At 47.6% G+C, this 17,080-nt stretch overlaps 1 protein-coding gene across 1 annotated transcript; it reads right to left on the bottom strand.

Annotated features, from left to right (window-relative positions):
- Window positions 1–281: 281 nt before the first annotated feature.
- On the bottom strand, window positions 282–11,613 carry LOC140844696 (uncharacterized). The gene is made up of 3 exons (XM_073217727.1): window positions 8,457–11,613; window positions 5,089–6,778; window positions 282–307 (listed from the first exon to the last, which is right to left on the bottom strand). Exons 1-3 carry the CDS (start codon window positions 8,568–8,570, stop codon window positions 282–284), a joined length of 1,830 nt encoding a protein of 609 aa, XP_073073828.1. The 5' UTR covers window positions 8,571–11,613.
- Between the last annotated feature and the right edge of the window lie 5,467 nt (window positions 11,614–17,080).

The following is a 17,080-nucleotide window of genomic DNA, read 5'->3' as shown; positions in this document are numbered from 1 at the left end:
CCCACAGTCCCCAACCCTTACACACTTTTGAGCTATCTGCCACCTGACAGGGTTATATACACCGTCCTAGACCTAAAAGACGCTTTCTTCAGCTTACTGCTAGCCGCCTCGAGTCAACTGCTGTTTGCTTTTGAATGGAGAGATCCGGAGGACGGATTGAATGGTCAACTAACATGGACCAGGTTGCCTCAGGGATTCAAGAACTCACTGACCATCTTCGACGAGACCCTCCACGAAGATGTGAGTGAGTACCAGCGTTTCCACCCAGAGGTAAGCCTGCTTTAATATGTAGATGATTTACTAATAGCTGCCGGACAGAAACAGAATGTCAAGCAGCCACTAAAGATTTACTTATGACACTGGGAAAACAAGGGTCCCAAGCGTCTGCCAAAAAAGCTCAACTCTGTTTAGAAGAAGTCATCTACTTGGGATACAAACTCAAAGGGGGACACTGATGGCTATCCCAGGCCAGAAAAGAGACTGTTTTCCAGCTACCAAGGCCAGACTGTAGACGGGCTGTCAGAGAGTTCTTGGGGACAGTGGGGTTCTGCTGCCTCTGGATTCCTGGCTTCACCGAACTAGGTAGATACCTTTTCCAGATGGGTAGAAGCTTTTCCAACCAAAAGAGAAACTGCTGTAGTAGTTGCCAAGAAATTCCTGGAAGACATTATTCCAAGGTATGGTCTTCCAGCTTTCATTGGGTCAGACAACAGACCAGCGTTCGTCTCTCAGGTAACACAAAGGCTGAGTCATATATTGGGGACTAATTGGAAGCTACACTGTGCATATCATCCCCAAAGCTCAGGTCAAGTAGAAAGGATGACTTGGACCATTAAGGAGATTTTAACCAAATTAACCCTAGAAACTGGCGGTGACTGGGTGACTCTTCTCCCCTTCATTCTGTTCAGGGTCAGGAACACTCCCTATAGATTGGGCATGACCCCATCTGAAATCCTGTTTGGCAGGCCTCCCTTGAGCGAAATGATAAAAACTTTCTTTCCTCCTTACAAGCTTTGTTTCAGGTCCAAGATGCCTTTTCAGTTGGTCCCCATGGCTAACAACTTTATTATCAGCAGTAGCAGGTCCCCTCTTACTTCTGATACTGGCTATTACATGTGGCCCCTGCCTTATCAACGCCCTCCTCAAATTTGTACAGAAACAGATCTCCACCGTCCAACTCATGGTCCTTAGATCTTAGTACAGGCCCTTGAGTAAGGACCTGTTCCTTACTTCAAAGATTTGAAGCAGAATAAAACTCAATGGGGGAATGAAGAGTCCTAACTAAAGAGTCTTGACATAAGCTACTCCATTTTATAAGTGACTTCATTTTGTAAAAGACAGGTCACATCAAGAAGTTACAAGAGTTACAAACATTTAAGTTGCCAGGGCTGGCCGGTGTTAGGGTCCAGGCTTCCGAGGCTTCCCCAGAGAACAAACTACACAGGCATAGAGATGTAAATTCAAGCAAAGTCTTTATTCAGCTAGCTAGCTGAGGTCCAAGTCAGCCCGATGCAGCGGGTCTCAACAAGGACCCCGAGCACTCAGAGCCAAGGGTTTATATAGCAATTTCAAAGCACTTAACTCATAGCAATTTTCTATAACTATACATTATTCTTGCAAGACATATATCCTGGGGTTAAGCAAGGGCAGGGTAAGACTACTCCTCAATGGTTAGGGAGGTTCTGCACGATAAGCTTGGTATGTAAGATTTACTGACCAAGGTTAGCTGACCAAGGGTCACAGCTGCCCACCACCCGGTGCTCATGATTAACTTGTTTTTCAAGGCCTTACCCAGGCCCAGGGTTTGTTTTTTTTGTTTTTTTTTTTTTCCTCTGAGTCACACTCTCAGAAAATGGTTTCTAGGTTTCTAAGATGGCTATGCTTATGCTAATTTACTAATCTTACTAATGCTTAGATTCTACATTTCCCCACTTTCCTTTGACCATTCCAATCATGGAATGTTTGTTTCTTCCTGCTGTGTGAGTGAATGATACTGCGGTCTCAGCATTAGCACTTGAACAGCACTCACTCTTTCCCTAACAAAGGCTATTAGCAGGTTTAAGATACAGGGACCTAAAGTGAGAAGCAGTATAAAAATAAGCAAGGGCCCTGCCAGGGTGGATATCAGGGTTGTAAACCATGGGGATTTAGTAAACTAGGATTCAGATAGCCCTTGGCTGGCCTCTCGCTCTCTCTTCCTTTGATCTGGTCTCTCTCTAAGTTTAGACATTGAATCTCTTACTATTCCAGAATGGTCTGCTGTTAAGGTTTAGCTAAGTTTTATTAGTTCTTTTTCCTGACTCTTAATGCTCTCTGCACTCCTTTACATTTCCCCCCCTTTCTTGATTAGACTGTGGAATCTTCCACAGCGGCATCTGGGTCCTGATACCTTTGACGAAGGACTAAGAGTTGGACAGTGTCAATTCTTTCCTGCACAAACTTAACAAGCCTGTTAATTATGCACGGGCCAATCGTAAACAGCAACAGCAGGATGACGAGCGGCCCCGCAACGGCCGAGAGAAGGGTAGCAAACCAAGGCTTGTATTTGAACCAAGACTCAAACCAGCCTTCGCTACTTTCATATTCTTTACGCCTCTTCTCTAAATCTTTTTTCAGTTTGGCCAAGGAATCTCTGACTGCACCTGTTTTGTCTACATAGAAACAGCACTCTTCTCTTAAGGCTGCGCATAACCCACCTTCCTTTAAGAACAAGAGGTCCAGGCCTCTTCGGTTCTGTAGGACCACCTCGGACAAGGAGGTGAGGGATTGCTCTAGGTCTGATATTGTCTGTCGGAGTTGTTCTAGGTTTCTGTCGATTGCCAGCCTCAGGGCTGTGAGCCCCTTTTCTCAAGTTACAAGGGCTGCAACCCCCGTGCTTGCCCCTGCCATCCCTAGGGTGAAGAGGGTTCCAATGGTCAGGGCGGTAACAACCTCCCTCTTGCTCCGGTGGGGGCTCAGCCTTTCTTCCCAATAAGAAAGGAGAGATTCATGAGAATGATACATTAGGCGAGGTAGAAGGGCCACCAGCACACAAAACTCACTGTTAGCATTGAACACAGAGGTGGATAGGGCCGGAGTGAGGCCTGTCTTTGAGCAGAGCCACCAGCCCGAGGAGGGTATAATCCACTTTCCCTGCTCCCACATAGTGTTATTATAGGAGGAGCATAACTGGCTCTGGGTCCTCGGGACTGTGCCTACACATGTACCAACGACTGAGACTTGAGCGATTGTAAGTCCCCACGGTCTCCCGTCCCAGTAAGTGGGATGGGAGTTGTTGATAGTGTAGGAGCCATTTATCCCGATTGCCTCATAGAAGGGGGGTGAACCTCGGTAGCATAGCCAACAGGGATCGGTGAGGGAGGAAGTGGTGTGGTTAAGAGTCTCTACAACTGCCTGCACCATTTCCCACATGGGATTATCTAACCCGGAGGAGGTGTGCTGGGCCCATAACCCAGAGGTCGATGGACTCGGTCCTCTCGTGGGCTCTGGAGCAAGCGTTCTGGTCGGCATTTTCTCATCCTTTTTGCTCAGGCCCTTGTCCTGGATTGAAGGTTTCTGGGGATTTATAACCGAGTTGGGACCTACGGCAGCAGTGGGAGTTGACACGGTTAATTTAATGATGAGGGTCGAGCCAGCATGCCCCCCATATTTATAATACACTATTCCCCACGCTAGTCCATTTATCCAGCGCGATACCTCAGTGTTTTTGCCCGTCTCGGTGAATTGAACTCTTACCCAATCCTGGTCCGTTTTGTCACAAGCCTTGGTTTTGTAAAGGGTCATAGGCTGGTGACGAGGGATGCCCTTGTTAACATAAGTAAATTTGACAGAATCGATTTTTGTAACTGTCCATCTCCAATCCCCATCGTTCGAGGTTACACAGTCCCAGCTGGCACAAAAGAAGTCATGCCCCCCCCCCACAGTGCCTTCCTTTACCTGTTCCTGGGCAAGCATAAAACCCATGGGAGCGAGCCAAATTTGGAGGGATGGATCGGTAAACGGGGTTGATCTGTCGAAAGCAGAAATACAGGTCAGGCCACCAGGTTCCGATTGGCGCACTGTGTTGTGTGGAGTTGATGACTTCCCCATTGTCACTATCAATCAGCATCCAGGTCAGGTTCCTTGGTTGATGGGGGTTGGTGCCTCTGATCCCCACAGATGTGGCTCCCGTGAAGATCCATACTAAGGAGCTTATTAGCAGGATCTCTTTCATCTTCGGCTTAAGTGTAGTTTTAGGGGATTGGCAGGATGCTGCTGCACCTTCCACTTTTCCTGGGTCTTTATGAGGCAGGACTTTCTGAACGTGGGTGTGGTGTACCCAGGGAGCGATACCATCAACCTTGAGAGCAGTGGGGGTGGTAAACAATACAACATAAGGTCCTTTCCACCTGGGCTCGAGAGTCTTCACTTGATGTCTTTTGACCCATACTATATCCCCTGGGACTATGCCATGTTCCGGGCTCGGAATTTTCCCGCCCTCATAATATGCTCTGATCAGGGGCCAGATTTCTTGCTGCACTTTAGCAAGAACTTGCAACACATTCAGATAGTCAGGGGCCGGGTCCTCTGCATCGGGAAGCTGCACTCGTCGAGTTATAGGTGGAGGGGCCCCATACATTATCTCAAATGGAGTTAAACCATGTACATAGGGGGAGTTCCGAGCGCGGAAGATGGCTAAGGGAAGGAGAGTCACCCAGTCCCCACCAGTCTCCAATACCAATTTAGAAAGGGTCTCTTTCAAGGTCCGATTCATTCTCTCTACCTGCCCAGAGCTTTGTGGGTTATAAGCACAATGTAACTTCCAATCTACTCCCAAAGCTAGGGCTAGTCCTTGTAGGACTTTGCTAACGAAAGCCGGGCCGTTATCGGAACCTATTGCTTCAGGGACCCCATATCTGGGGATGATTTCTTCAATTAATCTTTTTGCTACTACCTGGCTCGTCTCATGCTTGGTTGGAAAGGCCTCCACCCACCCAGAGAAAGTATCTACCATAACCAGCAAATACCTGTATCCATACTTCCCTGGTTTTATTTCGGTGAAGTCTATTTCCCAATTCCTCCCTGGAGCCCTCTCCCTTTCCTGGGTACCTGCTGGGTGCAGCCCTCTTGGGGCTGGTCTTAGCATTGCACAGCTACTGCATTCTTTCATGATCTGGCGAGTCACTTCATTCTGGTGGGGAAACACCAACTGCGCAGACTGGAAAAGGCTGAGCAGTTTTTTTCCACCTAGATGGGTGGACTTATGCAGATTAGCAAGCAGGTACTGTCCTAATGCTTCTGGCAAGATCAATCTACCCTCCTGGTCCCTACCCCAATGTCCCTCTCCAAACACTTCCCCCGGGACTTGTTTCCTAATCCACTCAAGATCTTGAGGGGAATACTCAGGTTTGGGCGGCAGTGCAGGCAGTTCAGGTATGGGTATTTCGAGGGCCGCAAGCACAAGAGAGTCCGAGAGGGCTGCCCTTTTAGCTTCTGCATCTGCATGGCTGTTGCCGATGGCCTTGGGTGTCTTCTTTGATTGGTGGCCCAGTACATGTATAACTGCTACCGCTTTAGGTTTTTCAACAGCAGCTAATAGTCTTTGGACTTCTTGCAGATTCCTCAGTCCCTTCCCTTCCGCGGAACGGAATCCTCTTTCTCGGTAGATGGCACCATGGACATGGACAGTGCCAAAGGCATATCTGCTATCTGTGTAAATGTTGGCCCGCTTTCCTTCTGCTCTTTCCAGGGCCTCAGTGAGAGCAATAAGTTCCGCCTTCTGTGCTGAGGTGCCAGGGGGCAGAGCTGTGCTCCAGACAACTTCCCCATCGTGGGTTACTACTGCTGCCCCTGCTCTCCTGACCCCCTCCTGCACAAAGCTGCTCCCATCCGTATACCAATTTAGCTCACAGTTCAGTAACGGTGTGTCTTTCAGGTCTGCTTGCACCTGGATAATTTCGGAAAGGATATCTCTACAGTCATGGATGGGGGTCGTCAGATCTGGGTCCGGCAGAAGGGTGGCAGGATTTAGGGTTACCGGGTCAGAGAAGGCGATTCGGGGAGAATCTAGTAGGAGCCCTTGATAGTGGGTGAATCTTGCGTTCGTCATCCATTTTCCTGGAGGATGCTTGAGGATCCCCTCCACGGTATGTGGGGCTGTTATTCTCAGATTTTGGCCAAAAGTCAGCTTGTCTGCCTCTTTTACCAGTAGAGCGATGGCTGCTAGGATACGCAGATGAGGTGGCCACCCGGAGGCCACTGGGTCTAGCCGCTTGGACAAATAAGCCACAGGTCTCTTCCACGGGCCCAGCTGCTGAGCCAGAACTCCTTTAGCCACTCCCTTCTTTTCATCTACAAACAGGATAAAGGGTTTTTCTGGGTCTGGCAGAGATAGGGCGGGGGCCCGGAGGAGAGCTTCTTTTAGTCTGTCAAACGCCTCTTGTTGTTCCTGCATCCATTGCCAGCCCGGCCCTTCTTTGGTTGCTTCATATAGTGGTCGGGCTATTTCTGCGTACCCTGGAATCCAGAGCCTGCAAAACCCGGCTGAGCCAAGAAATTCTCTCACTCCCCGGGGTGAGGAAGGGATGGGGATAGCCAGGACAGTTTGCTTCATGGCCTGTGTTAGCCACCTGGCCCCATTAGATATTGTGTACCCCAAGTAGACTACTGACTTCTGACAGATGTGGGCTTTCTTGGCGCTGGCTCGATATCCCAGTTCACCTAGTTCAGCCAGCAAGTTCCCCGTGGCTTCTTCGCACTCTTCACGGGTTTCTGTGGCCAGCAACAGGTCATCTACATACTGCAACAACGTCACGTGGGGGTGGCTCCTGCGAAAGGGCTCCAAGTCCTGGCTTAGGGCTTCATTGAATAAGGTGGGAGAGTTCTTGAAGCCCTGAGGCAGTCTAGTCCAGGTAATCTGCCCTTTTCTTCCTCCCCCTGGCTCTTGCCACTCAAAGGCAAACAAAGGCTGACTAACTTCAGAGAGTGGAATACTGAAGAAGGCATCTTTCAGGTCCAGAGTAGTATACCACACATGCGTGGGTGGCAGGTGGCTGAGTAAGGTATAAGGGTTAGGCACTGTAGGATGGATGTCTTCTACCCTCTCATTGACTTTCCGCAAGTCTTGCACTGGCCTATAATCTTTACTGCCAGGCTTCCTCACTGGAAGCAGAGGCGTATTCCATGCAGATTGGCAGGTCTTAAGGATTCCTGTCTCTAACAGTCTATGGATATGGGGTGCTATCCCTTTCCTAGCCTCTTCTGGCATTGGATATTGCCAGACCCGGATGGGTAGAGCTGCGGCTTTGAGTTGAACAACAACCGGGGATAGGTGTTTAGCGAGACCAATTCCTCCGGTCTTGGCCCATGCGGAAGGGAACTTCTGTACCCAAGAGTCTATCTCTCCCTGGCCCCCCTTTTCTTGATCTGCCTGAAACAGACGATGTTCATCGGCCAGGGAAAGAGTTAACACATGCGCCGGTTGTAGGGGCTGCCCTTCTTTGTCCATGATTTTTATCCCTTCGGGTTCAAAATGAATGCGAGCCCCGACCTTGGTTAATAAGTCTCTGCCCAGCAACGGTGCGGGGCTTTCGGGTACGACCAGAAATGAGTGAGAGACCTGATGCCTTCCTAGGTCCACTTTTCTGTTAGTAGTCCAGGCACATTTCCTGGACCCTGTCGCTCCCTGGACTATACTTGTGCGTCCTGGGTTTAGGGGGCCGTGGGCCTGGTTGAGAACTGAATACTGTGCCCCAGTATCTACCATAAACCCAATGGGAGTCCCCTCCACACACAGGGTTACCCAGGACTAGGGGAGGGGTGCCGAGCCCCGTCCCCGTCAATCCTCCTCTCCTAGGTGCAGGGTCTTAACAGGGTTCCCTCTCCCTTGTTCCCTCCTTTGGGGGCACTCCCTCTTCCAATGTCCATATTTCTTACACAGGGCGCACTGATCTTGTCCTAGTCGGGATTGACGGGGTCCTGTTCCTTGAGGTGGCCTAGGGCCCTCCTTCACCCCGGCCAGGAATATCCTGGCCATCTCTTCCCTCTGCTTCTTGTTCTCCCTTTTCTGAAATTCTCTGTCTTCCTTCCTATTTTTCTCCTGCATTACCCATTTCTCTTTCCTCAGCCTTTCTTCTCTATCTTCCGGAGTTTCTCTAGCATTGAAGACCTTCTCTGCCTGCTGCAGCAGCTCTCTAATAGAGATCTCCCCTAGGTCCTCCCGCTTGTGGAGTTTCCTCTGGATATTGGGGGCTGCCTGGTTGATGAATGAGAGGACTACAGCTGATCTGTGTTCCTCTACTTCTGGGTTTATGGGGTGTACTGCCTGTAAGCGTCAAACACCCTTTCCAGATACGCGGCTGGGCTTTCCATTTCCCCCTGAACAATAGTTTTTACCTTAGCCAAGTTAGTGGGCCGTCTGGCGGCTGCCCGGAGACCGGTCATCAGAGTCTGGCGGTAGACCTGGAGACGCTCCCTACCTTCTGCAGTTCCGAAGTCCCAATCTGGGCGCGTAAGTGGGAACGCCTCGTCGATGATGGGCTGGAGGGTAGTGGGTCTTCCATTTTCTCCGAGGACATTTTTCCTGGCTTCATTGAGGATACGCTCTCGTTCTTCCGTTGTGAAGAGAGTGCGGAGTAATTGCTGGCAGTCGTCCCATGTGGGACGATGGGTAAACATAATGGACTCCACTAAACCTATAAGACACTTGGGGTCCTCTGAGAAGGGAGGATTCTGAGTCCTCCAATTATAAAGGTCACTAGATGAAAAGGGCCAATATTGATATTGCTGAGCAATGCCGGTACCGATGGCACGCACAGGCAGAACTGGCACTGCTCCTTCTGAGGTGGAGGAGGGAGCCTCCCCTTCTTGTTCCCTGGCCCCTCGAGACCTTAGCTGCATTCCTCCAGTTCTACCTGGCGCCCAGCGTGGGGCCAGGGCGGGGGAGTGTGAGGAAGCTCTTTCCGGCCTCCCGCCTCCCTCTGCTGAAGAATCTGGGGAAGCTGCAGCTGCCTGGTTCCTGCTGGGTTCCCTAGCCACGTTTTCTATCCCCCCGGCAGCTTCACCCCTCTCCTCTGCATACGGGGGTGGCTGCTCAATCGGCGGGAGGGGGTAAAGAGGAGAACTGTCGGGGAGGACAGGCGGCGCACTTGGGCGCACAGGATTTCTGGCCCTGCGATCAGAGGGCTTTGATTTTTCCTGGGCAACTAGGACGGAGGTCTTTTGTGGGTCAGTATGAGGTTTCTCCACCAAAAAGGGCTCCAACCAGGAAGGGGGATTCTCGGCCAATTTTTCCCAGACAAGAATATAGGGAAGTTGGTCAGGGTGGCCCTCAGGACCTGGCCGGGAGATAATGGCTTTGATCTTGCCAATAAGGTCCAAAGAAAGAGACCCCTGGGCCGGCCAGCCTACTCCGAAGGAAGGCCACTCGACTGAGCAAAAGGTGTCGAGCTTACCCTTCTTGATGCCAAGGCTCATACTTAAGGCCTGTTCCTTGACCTTGGGGAAATGGGAGAGGATCAGACTCTTAGGAGTAGCCTGAGTCTGACCCATGGTGAGAAAGAAGGAAAAAGAATATGAGGGAGACAAAGGCGAAGGATGAAGATGCCACTTCAAACAAAATGACTGTTGTATGTGCTTGTGAACGAGTGCCTGTCGTTGCACAGTTTTTCTTCCGCGGGGGACGCGAATTTATCTGGGATTCACGGCTGTGACCCCCTTATCCTGTCACGGGAGTCTTCTAGCGGCGGGCGCCCTAATGGCTCTTAATTGCCCGACCCGTGCCCGCGGGGAAAGATGTAGTGGCAGAAAGGAGGAACGGAGAGAGCAGGAGAACCTTAGAACAAGGAAACTTAAAATGAGAAGTGCAAAAAGAAATATAAACCAAAACCAAAACACAGTAAAACAATCAATGATAACACCAAACATACACACCACATCTGATCGCACTCGTTCGGACCTGTCCTTCTCTCACTCTGGTGCACACCACACTCACCACTTTCAGGGTCCTCAAAAACTCTCGTAATTCTCCCGAAGGGTGTCCACTCAGACTGCCGCAGGGTGACGAGCTCGATCTTTTCCTCCTCGGGTGCCAGTTTTCTGCCGATCAGATTTGCCTTCCTAAGGCCGAGTCACTCGGACCCTAGGGCCAGGATTGGTTACCTGGACTTTTACCCAGGGTCACTAACCTGGGGGCCAGGACTACCAGCCCGGACTTCTTCACTCGGGACCACTAACCCGAGACCATACACGGGATGGCGACTCCCGCTTTATAATGGATTTATGCAGACACGAGGGGGCGACCCTCGAATTACACTGCCCCGTCCGGACAATCAGACCTTGCCTCTAGCTGTCCTTTGTTCTCAGGGAAGCCGCTTGAATCCCGGACGAGCCCCCAAATGTTAGGGTCCAGGCTTCCGAGGCTTCCCCAGAGAACAAACTACACAGGCATAGAGATGTAAATTCAAGCAAAGTCTTTATTCAGCTAGCTAGCTGAGGTCCAAGTCAGCCCGATGCAGCGGGTCTCAACAAGGACCCCGAGCACTCAGAGCCAAGGGTTTATATAGCAATTTCAAAGCACTTAACTCATAGCAATTTTCTATAACTATACATTATTCTTGCAAGACATATATCCTGGGGTTAAGCAAGGGCAGGGTAAGACTACTCCTCAATGGTTAGGGAGGTTCTGCACGATAAGCTTGGTATGTAAGATTTACTGACCAAGGTTAGCTGACCAAGGGTCACAGCTGCCCACCACCCGGTGCTCATGATTAACTTGTTTTTCAAGGCCTTACCCAGGCCCAGGGTTTGTTTTTTTGTTTTTTTTTTTTTCCTCTGAGTCACACTCTCAGAAAATGGTTTCTAGGTTTCTAAGATGGCTATGCTTATGCTAATTTACTAATCTTACTAATGCTTAGATTCTACATTTCCCCACTTTCCTTTGACCATTCCAATCATGGAATGTTTGTTTCTTCCTGCTGTGTGAGTGAATGATACTGCGGTCTCAGCATTAGCACTTGAACAGCACTCACTCTTTCCCTAACAAAGGCTATTAGCAGGTTTAAGATACAGGGACCTAAAGTGAGAAGCAGTATAAAAATAAGCAAGGGCCCTGCCAGGGTGGATATCAGGGTTGTAAACCATGGGGATTTAGTAAACTAGGATTCAGATAGCCCTTGGCTGGCCTCTCGCTCTCTCTTCCTTTGATCTGGTCTCTCTCTAAGTTTAGACATTGAATCTCTTACTATTCCAGAATGGTCTGCTGTTAAGGTTTAGCTAAGTTTTATTAGTTCTTTTTCCTGACTCTTAATGCTCTCTGCACTCCTTTACAGCCGGATGCTCCCGGCCAGTGGAAGGTGGACGGCTTGCCCACCCAACGGTCAGGAGTGTCACTCCACCTAGAAGGAACCAGTCCAAATAGTTGGTGAACAAGTTGGTTACAGTGAAGGTCAGGTCATATCTAGGCCTGCTCTGCGCACAGCCCACTCTGCGCACGGCCCACTCTGCGCATGGCCCATTCTGCGCATGGCCTGCTCTGTGTATGGCCCACTCTGTGCATGGCCCACTCTGCACACGACCCCATTTCTGTATATAAAAGGAGAATGAACTTGTACTTTGGGGTCTCCACCTGTGAGTGTGAGACCCCAGCATGCTGGTACCCAATAAACACTCTTGCTTTTGCATCCAGGCCTCTCCCGGTTTTTGGAGGTCGATTGCACAGACCCAACAATACTCAGCGTTCTTGGTCTAGGAGCATATCAAACAAAGCCACCTGCCCAGCCCCCAAGGTGGCTTGAGGTATTGTTTGCTAAAGAGTAAATTAAGAATCTTACTTCTTAACTTTCTGGGTGTTAATGCAATCTTATCTTTAAGGTGGAATCCTTCCTGCCTTTTACTCTGTTGTTTATGGCTGGGCCTGCATGCTAAATTAGTTGCCCAGTTTTCAAATCATCTCATCAGGTCTGGAGGAAAAACAGCATGTAGGCCTGGGCCTTTTAGCATGCTAAACTGAATCATATACATGATTAATTACAAATGCTTAGCATAATAAAAACGTGATACTCTTTTTTATCTAGAGAATATTAATTGATATCACTGGCGAATGACTCTAGAGCTTAATGTTTAACACAGAGTTTTGGTAGGGGGTTTACTTGCATGTAGTTACACTGCTCTGACTATAAACATCCTGCCTTGCTTTTTCTGGAGGCCCTCACCCTATTTTGTCTACACCTACCGTCACTGTCTCAACAGTACTTAGAATAGTGCCTGATACATGGTAAACCATGCTTTAAGTATTAGTTGTTATTATTAATGCAGCTAATGTTACTTGAGTCTTTTTTTAGAACAGAAAACATGCTCTTCTTCCCACTTGTGACTTAATGGGGCGGAAATGGCTATGTTAAAATACCCAAAGACCAGAACAATCACTGTGGAATCACCACGGCAGCCAGCTATCCCACTTTGTGAGCTGATGGCAGTGATAATGGAGGACTTGAGGACAGCGTATCCACAGGAATTTCATCATAAAACTGACTAGACCCTTATTGCATAAGATAAGACACTTGAATCATTGAGGATCCAAGCTGTGATTTGCATTTTGACATTTTCATAAGGGTAAATGTTACCACTCCTTTAATTCCTGTTACATAAAAAGGTTTATAATGTTGAAGTCTCATTGCTTAATTCTAAGACATTTGAATTTTCATTTTCAAAAAGTATTAGGCAGGACAAAATTTATTCAAAACATAAATTTCTTTAGTTCCTTAAAAAAAGAGTATTAGGCAGGAAAATAGATATGAGCAGGGTGGAAAGAGAAAAAGGCCAGGTAAGTCCATTAGAAAGACCCAGAGTTAATCAATTAAAACTCAAAAGCCGGGAGTAACTTAGCCTGGAATGTTTGAATATTCCCCAGGTAAAGGAGGGCACCTCAGCATAGCCCATGTATTTATTGTGTTAATCATGCAGGCCCAGGTTATTTTTTAACTTTACCTTACTGCTGTTTTTTTTCTCCTTCCTGCCCTAATCAAGTAGTTTGTAACCTCAGCTGCTAATTTAGCATACGGGCCCAGCTGTAAACAACAGAGTAAGAGGCAGGAAGGATTCCATCTTAAAGATTGTATTTTAATACCCAGGAAGTTAAGAAGTAAGATTCTTAACTTACTCTTTAGCAAACAGACAATAACTCAGCTCACCTTGGGGGCTGGGCAGGCAGCCTTGTTTGATATGCTCCCAGACCAAGAACACGCGGTATCCCAGGGAGAAATCAGAGCAGGAAGTCCCTTGTGTTAAGTATTATAAGTATTCAAAGACCACTTAACAGGTCTGCACCCCCAGGCATTAGTCACATTCCTGAAGAATCCTTAAAAGGGGGAACCCTCAACCTTTGGGGCACTCCTCTCTCTGAGGTCGCCTGCACTTTCAAACTGCGTAATGTTTTAACTTTAAACTTTCTCTCTCCAACCTTTCAGTATGCCTCTCCTTGCCGATACGGCCTATACTTTTTCTCTCTTTAAATAAAACTTTTACTCTGCTTCACTACTGTGTGTCTGCCCTTCAATTCTTTGTTGTGGCAGGGACAAGGACTGAAGAAAACACACAGCGCTCCCCCAACACTACCCTTTTCACAGACAAGGAGACTGCCGCTGATTCAGAGCTCTCCCCCATGTCGGGAGCCTGACACTCCCAGCTAATCACTAGGGCTCTCAGGCTGGGTGCCATGCGAGGTTTGCTGGTACCCTGGGAGAGGTGATCCTAGGGACCATCAATCACATGGAAGAACTGGGCTTGCCCAGAATAGCAAGTATTTAAAATATTTGCCAAGTTAATACATTCTTTATTTGCAAAGCTTAGAGTATTATTTTTAAAATACTTTTCAGCTGCAGGTGTGGAATTTAGGAAACACTGTCAGGGGAATTACTTGCTCATGGTCACCCCTTATGAGAAGCAGGGGGGCTTGTAGAGGGCTACCTGTGCTCCCTGGCCTGCTACTCTCCTCTCGGCACCACTCCAGAGTCCCAGAGTCCTCACTGTCCATGTAGTGAGGACCAGCTCCCTGGTCTGGCATCAAGGTCCTTGATGACATGCAGTCCTGCCTCCCTGCACCCCAAATGATTTGTAGTGGCCTGAGCACATTGCAACTTTATTCTTTGTTGGGATGTTTTTATTGCTCCAACCAGATATGCTCTTTCTTTAATTTTCCACTTACTAAATTTCACTCATTTGCTTACTTAAACAATTATTGAGTATTGGGAATACAAATATGAGTAAACTGTGGACCTTGTCCTCCAGGCATTTAGAATCTAAAAAGGGAGACAGGAGAGCAGGAGTAGATGAATGCTTGTAAGAAATAAATGGGTTTCTCCTACTTTATTTCTCCCTTTGACTGATTTTGGTTTCAAAGGTATTTTGCCCCAGGAATCCTCCCTGTCCCCCAGAGATACTTAGTAGCTTTTGAGAGAGGAGACTTTCTTATTCACAATGGTTCCTCAATGCTTAGGAGAATGGTTGTTCACTACATGTTTATGAATAAATGAATGAATGAACTGCTAGATGAGAGGAGGCATAAGGTGCCAGGAAAGCAAACAGTGGGGAGACCTATCGCAGGCATGGCAGTTAGAGAGGTTCCCCTGAGAATGCCTAGGCTGAGTTCAGAGAATGACCAAAAGTGAAAATAATGAGTCGAGGACTTCAGGTTTCTGGTTCCACATGTAAGAAGCATGAAGGTGTCACTGCATCATACGAATTAAAAAGTTGAGCATACTGAAAAAGTGACAACTCTTAGATCTATAAGAGAATTGACATCACAGGGGAAGCTGATATCCTCAAACTGGAGAGACAGAAAGGTGAATACAGGGAATCACAACTTATTGGAGCAGAAACCCATGAGCAGAAACTGCCCCGGGAACGATTGTAGGGGAGGGAAACCTGACCATAACTGACAAACGACAGGAGGCTTGGTGGGGACAAGCCTGGGGGAGAATACTCCAAGGATACCAGTCTTAGGAAGGCCCCACACTTTTGTGGGCTTTCTTGCCAGGAACCTGGCTAGGTTCTTACAGTGAGTATCAGAGAAAAATCCCCTCAAGCTCTAGCATGGGAAGGGAAAAGAAGCCAGTTTGAAATACCACAGAACTTCCTTCTTTTGAACAAGGCCTGCCCTCAGGTGTAAACTATGTTACCAGAGCCTAACAGATCTGGAGAATGGGAAGTCCTCACTCCAGTCTTGCTAGCCATCTGTCCCACCTGAGATGGAGGGGGCTGAGAAGCAGTGGTGAAGATCACAGCCCAGGAGCACGTGCTTCCCCAAAGACTAAGACTGAATGAGAGGACTACAGAATGCTTCCTTTCCCCCCACATGTCACCAAAACACTACTAATGACTGTTTACAGCAGTTTCTTTTTTTGTTATTTTGGTATCATTAATCTACAATTACATGAGCAACATTATGGTTACTAGACTCCCCCCATTATCAAGTCCCCACCACATACCCCATTACAGTCACTGTCCATCAGATTAGTAAGATGTTATAGAGTCACTACTTATCTTCTCTGTGTTGTACAGCCCTCCCTGTGCCCCCCTCCATGCTAATCATTATACATGCTAATCGTAATGCCCCCTTTTTTCCTCCTTTATCCCTCCCTTCTCACCCATCCTCCCCAGTTCCTTTTCCTTTGGTAACTGTTAGTCCATTCTTGGGTTCTGTGAGTCTGCTGCTGTTTGTTCCTTCAGTTTTTGCTTTGTTCTTGTTCTCCACAGATGAGTGAAATCATCTGATACTTGTCTTTCTCCACCTGGCTTATTTCACTGAGCATAATACCCTCTAGCTCCATCCATGTTGTTGCAAATGGTAGGATTTGCTTTCTTCTTAAGGCTGAATAATATTCATTGTGTGTATGTACCACATCTTCTCTGTCCATTCATCTACTGATGGGCACCTAGGTTGCTTCCATTTCTTGGCTATTGTAAATAGTGCTGCTATAAACATAGAAATGCATATGTCTTTTTCAAACTGGGCTCCTGCATTCTTAGGGTAAATTCCTAGGAGTGGAATTCCTGGGTCAAATGGTATTTCTATTTTGAGTTTTTTGAGGAACCTCCATACTGCTTTCCACAGTGGTTGAACTAATTTACATTTCCACCAGCAGTGTAGGAGGGTTCCCCTTTCTCCACATACTCACCAACATTTGTTGTTGTTTGTCTTTTGGATGTTGGCCATCTTAACTGGTGTGAGGTGATGTCTCATTGTGGTTTAAATTTTCATTTCTATGATGATAAGAGATGTGGAGCAACTTTTCATGTGCCTGTTGGCCATCTGAATTTCTTCTTTGGAGAAATATCTGTCCAACTCCTCTGCCCATTTTTTAATTTGGCTTATTTGCTTTTTGTTTGTTGAGGTTCATGAGCTCTTTATGTATGTTTAATGTCAACCATTTATCAGATATGTCATTTATGAATATATTCTCCCATACTGTAGGATGTCTTTTGTTCTACTGGTGGTGTCCTTTGCTGTACAGAAGTTTTTCAGCTTGATATAGTCCCACCTGCTCATTTTTGCTGTTGTTTCCCTTGCCCGGGAAGATATGTTCATGAAGAAGTTGCTCATGTTTATGTCCAAGAGATTTTTGCCTACTTTTTTTCTAAGAGTTTTATAGTTTTTTGACTTACATTCAGGTCTTTGATCCATTTCGAGTTTACATTTGTGTATGGGGTTAGACAATGATCCAGTTTCATTCTCTCACAGGTAAATGCCAGTTTTGCCAACACCAGCTGTTGAAGAGGCTTTCATTTCCCCATTGTATATCCATGGCTCCTTTACATATATTAATTGACCATATATGTTTGGGTTAATATCTGGACTCTCTATTCTGTTCCAGTGGTCTATGTGTCTGTTGAGACACATATGGTCTATGTGACACCCCACCCACAGCAGCTTAGGAGATTAACCCGGTGGCAGCTCCAGGAGGGCAGGTAGCCATCACAGGCAGCGGAGAAGGGCAAGGCATCCAGCAAGCAGAAAAGGACTTTCTTCTCCCAGCTGACACACCCACAACCTGCCTACAGCCACTGCTATCACCATGAAAAGGCAAAAAAATCTGGTCCAGTCCAA

This window comes from Manis javanica, chromosome 11, assembly GCF_040802235.1.
Source record: "Manis javanica isolate MJ-LG chromosome 11, MJ_LKY, whole genome shotgun sequence".
NCBI classification, from domain to species: Eukaryota; Metazoa; Chordata; class Mammalia; order Pholidota; family Manidae; genus Manis; species Manis javanica.
The sequence above is the reverse complement of the archived record's forward strand: the minus strand, read 5'-3'. Positions and strand labels throughout refer to the sequence as shown.

Excerpts from the sequence above, each read along its gene's own strand:
- LOC140844696 (XM_073217727.1), bottom strand. The coding sequence starts at position 8,570 with ATGAAGCCAGGAAAAATGTCCTCGGAGAAAATGGAAGACCCACTACCC. Across the intron at positions 6,779-8,456 it reads GGACTTCGGAACTGCAGAAG|TATGTAGATGACCTGTTGCT; the intron begins GTAGGGAGCGTC and ends ACGTTGTTGCAG. Across the intron at positions 308-5,088 it reads AAGAGGGCTGCACCCAGCAG|CTATTAGTAAATCATCTACA; the intron begins GTACCCAGGAAA and ends TCTGTCCGGCAG.